Source organism: Sinocyclocheilus anshuiensis, unplaced genomic scaffold (genome assembly GCF_001515605.1).
Source record: "Sinocyclocheilus anshuiensis isolate Anshui unplaced genomic scaffold, SAMN03320099.WGS_v1.1 scaffold29, whole genome shotgun sequence".
In the NCBI taxonomy this organism is placed as follows: Eukaryota; Metazoa; Chordata; class Actinopteri; order Cypriniformes; family Cyprinidae; genus Sinocyclocheilus; species Sinocyclocheilus anshuiensis.
The window spans coordinates 513,981-527,118 of record NW_015539835.1 but is presented as its reverse complement, the minus strand read 5'-3'; the positions used below and the strand labels follow the sequence as shown (position 1 = coordinate 527,118).

General features: G+C 37.1%; 1 protein-coding gene across 4 annotated transcripts in view; it reads right to left on the bottom strand.

Moving 5' to 3' along the window:
• LOC107684348 (microtubule-associated serine/threonine-protein kinase 4-like) overlaps window positions 1–13,138 on the bottom strand; it is a 136,534-nt gene that overhangs the window by 36,075 nt on the left and 87,321 nt on the right. Inside the window, exons 1-2 of one of the 4 annotated variants that reach the window (XM_016480595.1) lie at window positions 11,315–11,612; window positions 10,241–10,321 (exon numbers count right to left, since the gene is read on the bottom strand). The exons of 2 other annotated variants lie outside the window; for them this stretch is intronic. In XM_016480595.1, coding sequence (XP_016336081.1) covers window positions 10,241–10,321; window positions 11,315–11,361 — 128 coding nt within the window. In that variant the 5' untranslated portion in view covers window positions 11,362–11,612. Of the gene's footprint in view, window positions 1–5,032; window positions 5,500–10,240; window positions 10,322–11,314; window positions 11,613–13,138 lie in introns of those variants that run through there. One more of the 4 variants, XM_016480594.1, reaches the window with a different exon arrangement.

Below are 13,138 nucleotides of genomic sequence, written 5' to 3'. Positions count from 1 at the left end.
TAATGGTTAGCGTGGATGTACAGCGATTAGCGCGTGCTGTGTTGACACTGACAAAAAGCAAAAGATAGAATTGTGTAGGCTTAATGCATTTTATATTCCTTATGTGATCTTAGAAACATCAATTCTATGATTTGAGTTTTATAGATTTTGTGCCAATTCACTTGGAGTTTTATGCTTTAGTGATCGTGAGTTTGCAGAAACATTGCAATATGTGAACTTTTAGAAAACTTGTAGGAAATTCTTAACTTCTAACAACTAAAATCCATCTCTTTATAGAGTATTAAGGGAAAAAAGGGATACAGTTGTCTGTTGAAGAAACCAAGAAGAGCTCTTTCAAGACTGTCAGGTATGTTATTAAATGACTGATCAACTCGAGGCATTCAAAGGGATACACAAAATGTTGCCCTGATGCCATTGTTTCATTTCCAATATCAGTCATGTGATTCAGCTGATCAACCAATCCAATCCATTTTAAAACACACTATATGTTCATTTTGTTAGGCAGTACATTTTAGGGATAGTTCACCCAAAAGTGGGAATTCTGTCCTCATTTACTCAATGTCGTGTTGTTACAAACTCGTAAGATTTTGGTTAATCTTCGATACACAAATGAATATATTTTCAATGAAAACTGAGAGATTTCTGTCCCTCCATTGAAAGTCTACTAATCCAAATCTCTTGATGCTTCAAGTTGTTCATGAAGATATTGTAAAATAAATTTCAAGTAAAATAAAATTCCATATGAATCGAGCAGTTTAATCCAAGTCTTCTGAAGAGTCACAATTGCTTTATATGATGAACAGATTTCATTTAGACTTATTTTTACGATCAGCGAACATAAACAGAAGCTCAACCATACTTGATGTGTGAGAACAAACCTCATTGGTTCTTGCGGAACCTCAAACATGCTGCATATAGCGAGAATGAACTTTGCTGGTTCTCACACATCAAGCAAGCATGCTTGAGCTTCCATTTACCAAAGCTGGATGCTGCAAACACTGTTTGCTAATCAGTGTTTATATGTGAATAAAAGCCTATAATTAAATCATATCAAGTATTTCAAGTTCATCATATAAATTGATCATGTCTCTTCAGAAGACTTGGATTAAACCACTCAATTCACATTAATTTCTTTTACTCTCTTTTTTTACTCTTATCTCTTTATGAACTTTTCGAAGCTTAAGAGTTTTGGGTGAATAGACTTTCAGTGGAAGAACAGAAATCTCTGAGATTTTATTAAAAACATTTTAATTTGTGTTTTGAAGATGAACAAAAGTCTTCTGGTTTTGGAAACAACATGAGGGTGAGTAAATGATGACAATTTTAATTTTCAGGAGATCTAAGCCTTTAAGAATTACATGCGTGAGCATATATGCTTAACATAACATTTTTGGGGTTTAGTCCAGTTTTTTTATTGGAGTATATCATGGCCCACGTCTGTAAAAGACACATAAAAAAAAAACTTTAGAATGCCATCATGGTAGCAATGTAGAATCACCAAGAAAACAACTTGTTAATATACAGTAGTCAACATTTGAAGTGGATCATAAAAGTTCATCAAAGTTGTCCTAAGACAAGAATGGGTTTTTTTTTTTTTGGTTTTAGGACAACTTTGATGAAAGGTTTTGATCCACTTCAAATGTTGACTACTGTACAGCATGTTAATATAATTAAAGGGATAGTTCACCTTCAGTTGCTGACACTATGCAAGTCAATGGGGACCAGCAACTGAAGGTGAACTATCCCTTTAAACTAACGTAAAATATGTACGTGCATCTTGTTTTTTCTTTTTAACAGGAGGATGAACTTGAGGGCCACACAAACCAAATAATGAAGGTGTTGGTGATGCATGATCCCACAGCTGAGGAGGACCCAGCCTCATTTCAAGTGTTGCAACCATTGTAGTCACAAATTACATCAAATCACAGTTTCTTATTGTTTGAAATGACAAAATGTGACCATGAAGACATTGGTTTATTTTTGAATGTAAAGCGTTCAAGAAGTTTTATCTAACATCAGTGATATGAAGTTGTATTTCACTTGAAATCGATTGTACGACTCTTTTGTGCGTACATTAATTCATTTTAAATGTTAAAAAATAAATGTTTGTTATTTGGTCAATAAAAAGTAATTGATGTAATATCCTGTGCCTGACCATTTTTAGGTAAATTCAACCTTTCCTGAATAAATAATGTGTAATTATCCCTATTGGCTAATTATTATTAATAATAATTATTAGATGAACTGTTGCCTGCTAACCATAGAGTTAATATTACTCAATTTTTATAGGTAATTAGTTGTGTAATGTATTGAGAAATATTAGGGAGACTTTACCTAATATGTTTTATTGTTATTATTTCTTTATTCAAATATATAGGATGGAATCTACCCAAACAAATTGAATGCAAATTGTTACCTCAATTTTATCAAGTAGATTTTATAGGTTTGTTTTTACAGTGCCTACTATTGGTGTTATACTTTCTGTCATTTTGAATTTGAATTGTCTTGACTTTTTTAGTTGACTTGTAAAACTGCATGTCTTAGAAATAGTTAGCATTTTTTTATTATTATTTATGAACATATAGGATATGTTTAAGACAAGTTTGTGCAATATTTGCCTTCATATTTAATGTATCTTTTCTGCAAAGATATTTAACAAGTCATTTGTTTTACATTTACACCATGCTGACCACTTCATGTGTGGTGCACTTGGAATAGAACTTTCTTTAAGATTAGTAATATGCATTGCTAAGAACTTCATTTGGACAACTTTAAAGGCGATTTTCTCAGTATTTTGATTTTTTTTGCACCCTCAGATTCCAGATTTTCAAATAGTTGTATCTTGGTCAAATATTGTCATATCCTAACAATGTTGATGTATAAATCTCAATTTCGAAAAAAAAAATGGACCCTTATGACTGGTTTTGTGGTCCAGGGTCACATATGATTCATAAAACATCTAGAAACATACAAACCACTGAATAATGCGACATTTGTGTACACACATGCAAGAAAACAATTTAAGTAATTTTGCTGAATGCAGATGGAGAGGTTGATGACTCTAAAAGAGGGGAAAATAAATCAAATGTCAAGCAAGAAAAATTTATATTATTTGAATATGAATCTGAAGTACTTTAAAGGAGCCATATCCTACCATTCTTCTTTAATATTTTCCCCTGAAGCCCACTTATGTTAGTCAAAGTTTCTTGCACTAAATACAGATTACAAATTTCACATGACCATTTTCCACCTTCAATCTAACCCTTGGACTTCAGATATGTAAAGACATATACAAACATGGGCAGTCATATGGTACTGTAGTGAGATTATGGTTATATAATGAGCTATTTTTGCAATAAATTGTGTTTTTGAACTGGTTACAGAGTTTTGAGATTTGAAAGTTAACAATATCGTAGTACAACAAAACTTTACTTTAAAAGAGCAAGGAAAGTCCTGTCATGATCTGACCCCTTTAAATATGTAGCATGATTTAGAATAATATCTGGTTCATAAGCGCTCAGTTAAAGAGGATCAGATTTTGCTATTTATACAGCTGCTACACACAGGCAGATTAGAAACGGACAGTGCTCAGCTCCACACTTCTTACTGTAGCTATGATGAAAATGCAATAGTTATGCTAGATCTGAAAGAAACCCATGCAGAAATGACTGAAACAAGTATCAGTCACTGTTTTGCCACTTGACAGCAGACATTTTGCTTTTGTCACTGACTAATCATTCATTGTGAAGCTGTCTACTTAATGGTCTTTCTTATTGGCTTGTCCTCAGTGGGTCCTTTGTTCAATTTACAGACTTAAATCCAGCATTGTTCTTTGCAAATACAGTATTCAATGGATAAATGCTAATTATATGATGTTTAATTAATCAAGCACCAACGAAACATCCAGTAACTTCGCTTTTAAACATATTTGCATGCCATTCAATACAGAAATTAAACAAAAGAAAGCTCTAATTACTAAATTACAAGTGGCACGATGTAACTCATGTTAACACATGATAGGTTTTATTCATGGTCAACATTTCAGAAGACTGCAGAGATTAGGCCCACTATTTTCAGATACAAAAAAAAAAAAACTGAGCTCTAAAATCATGATTGAAAGCAAGAATTTTTCATTTGAGAGCCTACATCAAGGTCATTACTAAAAATTACGAAGATCACTTTGATGGATGGACACATCATGCACTTAGTTATTATGTACATACACAACATACAATGTAGTTATTATATTACTTTACTACAGAACACAGAAGGAATATGCCGATTTGCTATTGGTGTAATAGCTGAGTGCCATATGAGTAATGAGACATATCTCATTACTGAAACCTCCACCCAATACAAACTAATAAACATAGCACTGTGAAGAAAGCGTAATCCTATTTTCTTTATATGTTCTCCACAACTAATTCATTTTAACATAAATGACAGATTCAGTCTGATTTATTCAGTCTGAGGATACTAATCGGATCATCTGTATCATCAATGGTAAAATAGGTCATTCCCAGGATTAAAAAATGTGCAAGATGGAAAAGCACAAGCAGAAATGCACTTGACTGTTTGATAGCAGAGATATATATGGCTGGTTGGCCTTTTGGTGAAGGTTTGGTCTTGTCACACGAGAGGTGAAAAGGATATGGGGCAACCTCAGCAATTTCTGCAAGAGCAGTGTATCCATCTTATAACACTGAGACGGTCAGCTCTTCTCAAGAGGATTTACAGAACAAGCCATTTTCCTCACATTCAACATGCATATTTAGGCAAATGCACGGTAATTATGCATGCACAGTATGTAAACATCTTTTGTGCCTACTGCATGGACTGAACAATAACGCCCTGATTACAAACAAGAGGTACTCCAGTTCCATATTCACAACGGAAATCTAACACAATAGCAAACACTGCACCTGCATTACCATATTGTTCTTGTCTAACCTCCACTGACTTAATTCTTGATACCAGAAGTTCTACCACCTAAAAACCAACACAAGTAGTGACAAGCAACCAACTTGATTACCTTTTGGAGCGCCTTAATCTTGCTCCACTGATAAAGTGAGGCATGGGAAAGTTGGAGAGTAGAGTCCATAAGCTGGAGTCGGACATTGTCCCAAAGTCATGCCGCCAAAGTGCTCTGAGCTGTCTTGGAAAAGAGAGCGAGGAGAAATGCCTGGCTTCCAAGAGAAGTAGGCACCCAACGCAAGAGTCCCGGGAAGTCCTCCCAGCGCAACGCTCTGCCACTAGAGAGGTTCGTCCATGCACATCTGCTGCTCGTTGCAGCATACACAGGCTGTCAAGGGGGACAGTGTGTCCTCTGAAGTGTCCTAAATCGAATAGTGTGAAAACTCCTCTGAGCTGTTTCTTATTCAGGTCATATCCGTTCCTGTTCGAATGCCGGGTGCCTCCGCTTCCAGCAGGATGACTTTTTGTTTTGATGTGAAAGTCGTACGGCTTTGCCGCTATCCCGTAGACTTATTGAGACTCATGCGCGCTCCATATCATGTAACAGGCACCTAACGTACCACATCCTGAGGCGGGGAGGGGAGAGGAAAGGAAGGGAGGGGGGTGTGAGTCAGAGCAGCAATGCATCATCAGGAGACGACGCAGTGAATGCAATCACAGCTCTCCCCGTCTGGCCCTACTCCAGAACCCATCGGACCATTTGAAATGGAAATGCACAGCTTTTCAACCGTAACCATGTGCAAGTCCTGCACCCTGCAGCCAAGCCTTTTCACCTCTCTCCTCTTTTTCCTTCACTGGACCTGCCATATGAAGAACACCACCCTCTCTCTTCCACTTCAGCACCTTTGATCTCCTCCTGTTCTGTTCTTCAATCTGCTCATTTGGCAGGCAGGGACATGGAGAGGCCCAGCCTCCCTGACACATGACAGATGAAGTTGGAGGGGTGGAATGGGGCCACTCGCCCTCGACAATTAGCCATTGAATGCAGTGGGGCCGCTAGCCACTAAGGTGTGAGGAAAAGGACGTCACTAAGAGAGCATACTGTATGACTAAACCCGGCACACAGACAACTGATCAAACCTTCAAAGAGTGCATAACCATAAGGAACCTGGTCACGCATGAAGTGAGCAAAGTCTAGCTCAATCATCTCACAACTTTAGTCTCATGACTTCTTATCTCTTCTTGCAAGGCCAGTGAACTATAGAAACCTAAATCTGGGAACAAGCCTAGTCTCTTCTGTGTCAGCCTGTGCTTTATATCTGAATTCTACATTTTTGGTGCTCTAATTTGGAGAGGATGAACCAAAAACAATAGCAGTGGTCTGATTCAACAAACTGTAAGGTATCTTTCTTAATATGCTTAGAATAAAGCCCCGAGTATACCTTCCTTGTCCGCGTTCTGCTTTGGCTCGAAGCAAATCTGTGTGACATAATTTTGCTGATATGACACTGTCTGTGTGCAGCCCGAATACTGTGACTCTGTGGTAAAAGTAATTTGAGGGCTTGAAAAGAAAGGTCCACTAGATCCATCTGCACTTACAGTCAGTGGGGTATATACTTTTAAAGGCCTGCACACCCAACTGTGCGCAAAACACAAAAAAATAAGTATACCAGGACAAACGATTGTAAGGTAACACTACTCAAGTAATAAACTACCAATACAGTAGCATTTCCAAACTAACATTTTAAAACATGGCACTTAACTGTAAACTTTAAGCAAACAAACACAGTACATACATTAGTGATATTGCTTATGTAAATTACAGGATTAGTTATGATGACTAGGGTTGCAAAAAGTTCCAGAAATTTTGGAAACTTTCCAGGATTTTTCCCAGGATTCCAGGGATTTTTGGAAAGTTTCCGGAAATTTACCGGAACTTTTTTCACCCCTTTGCAACCCTAATGATGACTAAACATTTAGTTTTCATACCTGAGAAAGTTAAATGAAATTACCCTTTCTTCCTTTCTTTCTCTTTCTCTTTCATTTATTTTCTTTCATCCTTTCTTTCGTTCTCTTATCTTTTTCTTTCATTCATTCATTTATTCTTTAATTTATTTTCATTTATCTTTCTTTTACCAATCAACATTCCCAGAGGGTATTGTAATACCTTTTCTCACATTTTCACAATTCTTGGGATAACAAAGCTGATAGTACCCTGCACTTGTACCGTTAATTGGAAGCATAACAAAAAAAATGTTCTAATTATTTAATAAACAAACACTTGAGGGGTGGGGATGTGTAGAGCTTTGTAAATGACAGCTGTTGCAAGTCTACAGACATCTGTGGAATTGTCTGTAGCTCCATGTGAGCCAGTAATTCATCAAGGAATAGATTTTGTGCCCTCAAAACTTTTCACATTATTTTTCAGAAACCATGTATGAATGTTCTGTAATGCAGTCATAACCTCCTTATCATCTAAACGGTTTCACGACTATTGTGTGCAAACACCAACTAATCAAGCTAGTTCAGACAGCTCAATGACCCATTTTATCAGCAAGCCCAAAATACTTACTTGATGACAAGCCAAGGCAGATTGGCTGTGCCGTTCAGTTTTTTGAAAGTAGAATACTAGAAAAGGCCACAAAGCATATAGCAACAAATAAAAGGAAGCAAAGCTGTGAAACGAAAGGATGCTTCAACAAAATGTGATGATTGTCAAATTTGTTCCCAAGGAATGAGTGAAGGTTCAAGCAATCAACAGTCATGTTTATACCTGGTCTTAAAACCTGTCCTGAGTGATCCTGCAAGAGGGTGAGCTGAGACACTTTGCTGTTAACAGGTTGCAACATGTGTCTCAAATGAGTCTCATAATGATCAGGTAATTAGTATAATTATTATATCATATCATATCATATCTATCATATCTATTATATTATATTATATTATATTATATTATATTATATTATATTATATTATATTATATTATATTATATTATATTATATTATATTATATTATATTATATTATATTATATTATATTATATATTATATTATATTATATTATTATTAATAAAAAAATAATAAAAAATAATCAGTATGATAATACCATTATATTTAAAAATAAATTTGAGTATAAAATAAAAATACAGTTATTTTATAATACACTTAAAAATACAACGCTAATATTAACCTTTTTTTTAATTGAATTTTCATAATTTTCAAACCTAAAATCAGCAAGCTTTTATTTTGGTGGGTTGCCAGCAAGTACAGTATATGTGCTTCTGGGTTTAGCGCTGCCGAGTGCGTCAGTGCATGAAATGTCAGTTATGCATTTTGCTCTGAAACTGGCAACGCATAGCCTAGATTTATGCTTTCAGTTTGAGTGGAATACTTATACAGTATTACAGTTAGTCGATCTAAAACAGTGATTGTGCATTAACACCTGTCAACAATGTCGGTACGCAAATGAGCGGTCTGAACATATTTACCAGTCTATGATATTTACACTGTCGCCGTGATTTTGCCAAGACAGACATGTTCCTGGATCAACATTACTGTCCAAAAATATAGACCTAACCCTATACCCCTAAACCTAACCCTACCCATAATTTGTTCCTAAAACCAGAGGGAAATGATAGGTGAATAACAAGGGTGTAGAAGCATCTAACTCTGTTTGTAAGCCTAAAACTGACATTTCTTGAAAACTTACTCCTCAATTCTGATTGGTTGATTGGAATGTTGATCCAGGAACATGTTGTACTTGGTGAAATCACGGTCACCTATTTACACACTGCATTTTTTATTTCGGTCATACCACCTGCGTACCAGTGTTCATTTCGTCATAATTTTTTTTTTTAATTTTTTCACCGACGACAATGAGACGATAACAAACTAAAACTCTTTTTGAATGACAAAAACTATGACGTTTTTATTCGTTGACGAAAATGTCAATAGATTTACAAGACGAAAATGTTAGGGAGGGATGATTTGGGAAGAGATTCATTCAGAACGAATCTGCTGCATAGGAGGTTAGATACGTACATATGAACCAGCGGGACATAAGCTAAAAAACACTTGCTGCACATCTCATAAAACGTTCAAAAATGTCAATATGTGGGTATAAGAGAAGAGCAGACATATGGATAAATCTGACGACGCAAGAGAGAACTCAGTTCGGTCCGGTTTTCTGAGCGCAGACACTGAAACATACACACAGAAAGCATGTCTCACAGCGCGCGAGTACTCTTTCGCGTTGCATGAACAGAAAATTACACAAAATATATGGTAAACAAGTTGCTATAAAGAATGCATAATTAGCCTATATAACCATTGATATTTCATTAAAAAGAAGTTCTTGTTCTTTATAAGTGGTTTTATTTAATTTTAACAAAAAGGCATGTTGTGTGTCACTGCAAATGACTAAAACTAAATGGCATTTTAGTCAAAAGATTATGACTAAAACTAAATCAAAATTTGCTGTCAAAATTAACACTGCTGCGTACCACTTATGTGCACCCCTGTATTATATTATATTATATTATATTATATTTTTTTGTTTTTCTTAAAGGCACATTAAAGGGGTCATATGATGCGATTTAAATTTTTCCTTCCTCTTTGGAGTGTTACAAGCTCTTGGTGCATAAAGAAGATCTGATGTGGAAAATAATGTGTTTTTTTAACCTTAAACCGCATAAACACATTTCATTACACCAAATACACAAAATAATGTTCTTTTTAGCAACATCATATGACCCCTTTAATACATTTTGTGTAAACTCCTCATGAAACGTATTCTAACCTACAAAACCGCAATCTTTTCCAATTGGTTATTTCATTGTGCTGTCAAGCCTGAAAAAACATAAGTATTCAAAAAGTCTTACTTTCTCAAAAATGGAGAATATGCTTCCTTTGTCTTTGTCGTAAAAGTCATTCCTAATTTTTACGCATTTGAAATGACCTGGTTTCCACCAGAAATGGTGCAGAGCTCTTTCCAACAAAATGTTCAATGGCCAAAGCAGCAAATCCCATTTATCACATAAAAGAGGGCGAATGACAGACTCACCAAAAAGGCTGGGGGAAGGGGGTGAATCTAAGAATGTTATATAAGCACAAGAAACAAAGCTTATTCCCCACAGTTTTAGAAAATAAAATCCCATTCAAAGGTTTTGAATGTAAAAATAACAAAACTCAAAAGAGATAAATGAATAGAGACCCTGTGCCGTTTCGATCACTGAACTCCATGCTTTCATTTTCAGTGGCGGAACACAGAGCCTTGAACACGGTAAGCCTCAAAACAAAATGGCTATGTAAAAGAAGCACGCGCTTACCTCCAAAAATGAAACGCGTGCAGTGGGCTGCATGGGCTGCAAGGGCTTGTGGGAGTTGGGCTCAAGCTTCGCGGAGTGAGGCTGGAAGTCAAATTGAGTTTTGTGAATGTTCATCATGGACAAAAACAGTCTCTCTCAGGATGTAGCCTTTGAAGTTGTGTGCAGAGACATACACGAGTTGGCATGCATTAACCACAGAGCAGTGTCATGCATGACCGTTGAAGGCTTTTCGGGTAAGATGCTGCGTTGTGAAGGGGTTGCCACAACAAATGGTCCATTTCATTCCATCGCCTATGCATGAAATGGTTTTATATTGTATACTTGTTGATATTATACAGACTGGCCACATGTTAAAAATTAAATTAACATTAAAATATTCAGAAAAATAATCATTAATCTACAAACATCATGCGTTTATTAAGCATTACAAAGGTTTTTTTGCTGAGAAACAAAACATGTCAGGTGAAACTGCTGAGCTGACATGTCCAGGAGATATGCATGCATCTCTTGAGACCCCTGTAAACAAAAACAAAGGCATCCCATCTTATCTAAACATAAATGGCCAATCGAACATGACGACTGTTTACGTCGCTGCACCAAACTCTACAGTACGGTGGCGTCTTTGACCTGCTAACAGGTCGACAACAAACAGGCCCTCTTGTAGAGGTGATTCAACCACTTAATTCAATAAGTGATGTGATCAAAAGCTATAAATGCTGCGAGAGGAGACGTCAGTGTAGCAAAACAGAAAGGCAGGTCACCCAGCTGCTGCGCAAGTCCTTCTGGCTCTAGATGATCCTTTATTTATCTAGCATCATCATCTTTTATCCAAACATGAGCCCGTTCCATAAAAATCACATGCAAAGCTGCCGCAAAGGGACACTAGCTGGATCTATACAAGCTAGCAAACCTATATTTATCCTTCAACACATGCCGCAGACGCTGCTACTGTGGTAATGCTGCACTGCTCAGCTTAGATGTGCCGTCACCGCTACAGAGACAGACACACTGCAGATAAACAATCTGCTGTCATCACAGCCAGAGAAGACGTGAGAGAGAAGGGAAAATACTCACTCCAACGTCAAGCCCGGAATCCTCAGCCTCTCCCGCTGAGCTTTCATGGTCGCGCCGCACTCGTTTACTCTATTGTGTACATGATATATTCTCGCCGTCTGCCTGCCCGCAGCCCCATGCGCTGACAAAGGGCCAAAGCCAGGCTCTGGTGCAGAGATACCAGCTGAGAGCTGCTCACAGGGGAGGAGTAGATTCTGGGGACCCAGCGCTCTGAGCCGTTCAACTTCCACCCTGAGCTGTCAGATGTGATCATCAACTGCCTGTGGAGGGCAGGGAGGCTGGGCGACAATGTTTTTCCCCTCCCGTCGCTCATGCACTAGCACTAAACAGACCTAACGCCCCTCCTCCACTGAGGAAGGAGACTTACGTCAGCAAAGCACAGTCAGAGGAGTCTCCAGTACATGCAGCACTTTCTATCTGCAGCAGGGCTGTTGACCATCATTCAGGTTGTTGGTGCTTTTCCCACATTACACTGCAGCATAACTGTCAATGTTCTTCAGCAAAATAAGCAATAAATGCCTCAAAAGAACAAAGAGAAACCAAGGACAAGGCATGAAGGCAAACATACAAATTTCTCATAGTTAAGAGTTGATTTGAACAAACAAACCCTTTACCCCACATGAGTGAAACTTTTTACTTCAATTTCAGTTTAATAAGTAATAATTGAAGTCACATACATCACTATTTACACAACTCGCTTATATTACACTGCTCATTTACAACATTACTCACTTATATTACACAGCTCATTTGTATTACACTGCTTAAATCACATTGCTCCCTTACATTACACTGCTCCCTTACATTACTCACTTACACTGCTCACTTACATTACACTGCTTACTTACATTACTCACTTACAGCACTCACTTACATTACACTGCTTACTTACATTACTCATCTACACTGCTCACTTACATTACACTGCTTACTTACAATGTGGTTTTCCAAAAAACTTTTTACTTCAATTTCAGTTTAATAAGTAATAATTGAAGTCACATACATCACTATTTACACAACTCGCTTATATTACACTGCTCATTTACAACATTACTCACTTATATTACACAGCTCATTTGTATTACACTGCTTAAATCACATTGCTCCCTTACATTACACTGCTCCCTTACATTACTCACTTACACTGCTTACTTACATTACTCACTTACACTGCTCACTTACATTACACTGCTTACTTACATTACTCACTTACACTGCTCACTTACATTACACTGCTTACTTACATTACTCACTTACACTGCTCACTTACATTACACTGCTTACTTACATTACTCACTTACACTGCTCACTTACATTACACTGCTTACTTACATTACTCACTTACACTGCTCACTTACATTACACTGCTTACTTACATTACTCACTTACACTGCTCACTTACATTACACTGCTTACTTACATTACATTGCTCTTTTTAACGTAATCGACGTACAGCTATACGGTAGCGGTCATCCAACCGTGTGGCAATATTGACCGTCCCGAAAGCCACCAATTTTAAGCACCTGTCCATATGCATCTTTGCTGTTTCGTGTTTTTTCACCTTCTCCGAGAGATGATGCATGTCGGTGACACCTGTAGTTGTCCATGCAATGTCCGTCACGCTCTCGGGATGGAACAAAATGCAGGGGTAGCAGAATAAAGCATTAGCTACTTCGAAACCTGCTAACCATTTTTTCCGTTCATACCACATCCTCGAAAATCCCCGTTTATACAACTTCCCGCCCATTGTAGATACTTGTTTGATGTTTAAATTTGGTCTTGGTGGTCCTAATTCTTTAATTGCCAATTTATCCTTATTGCTAT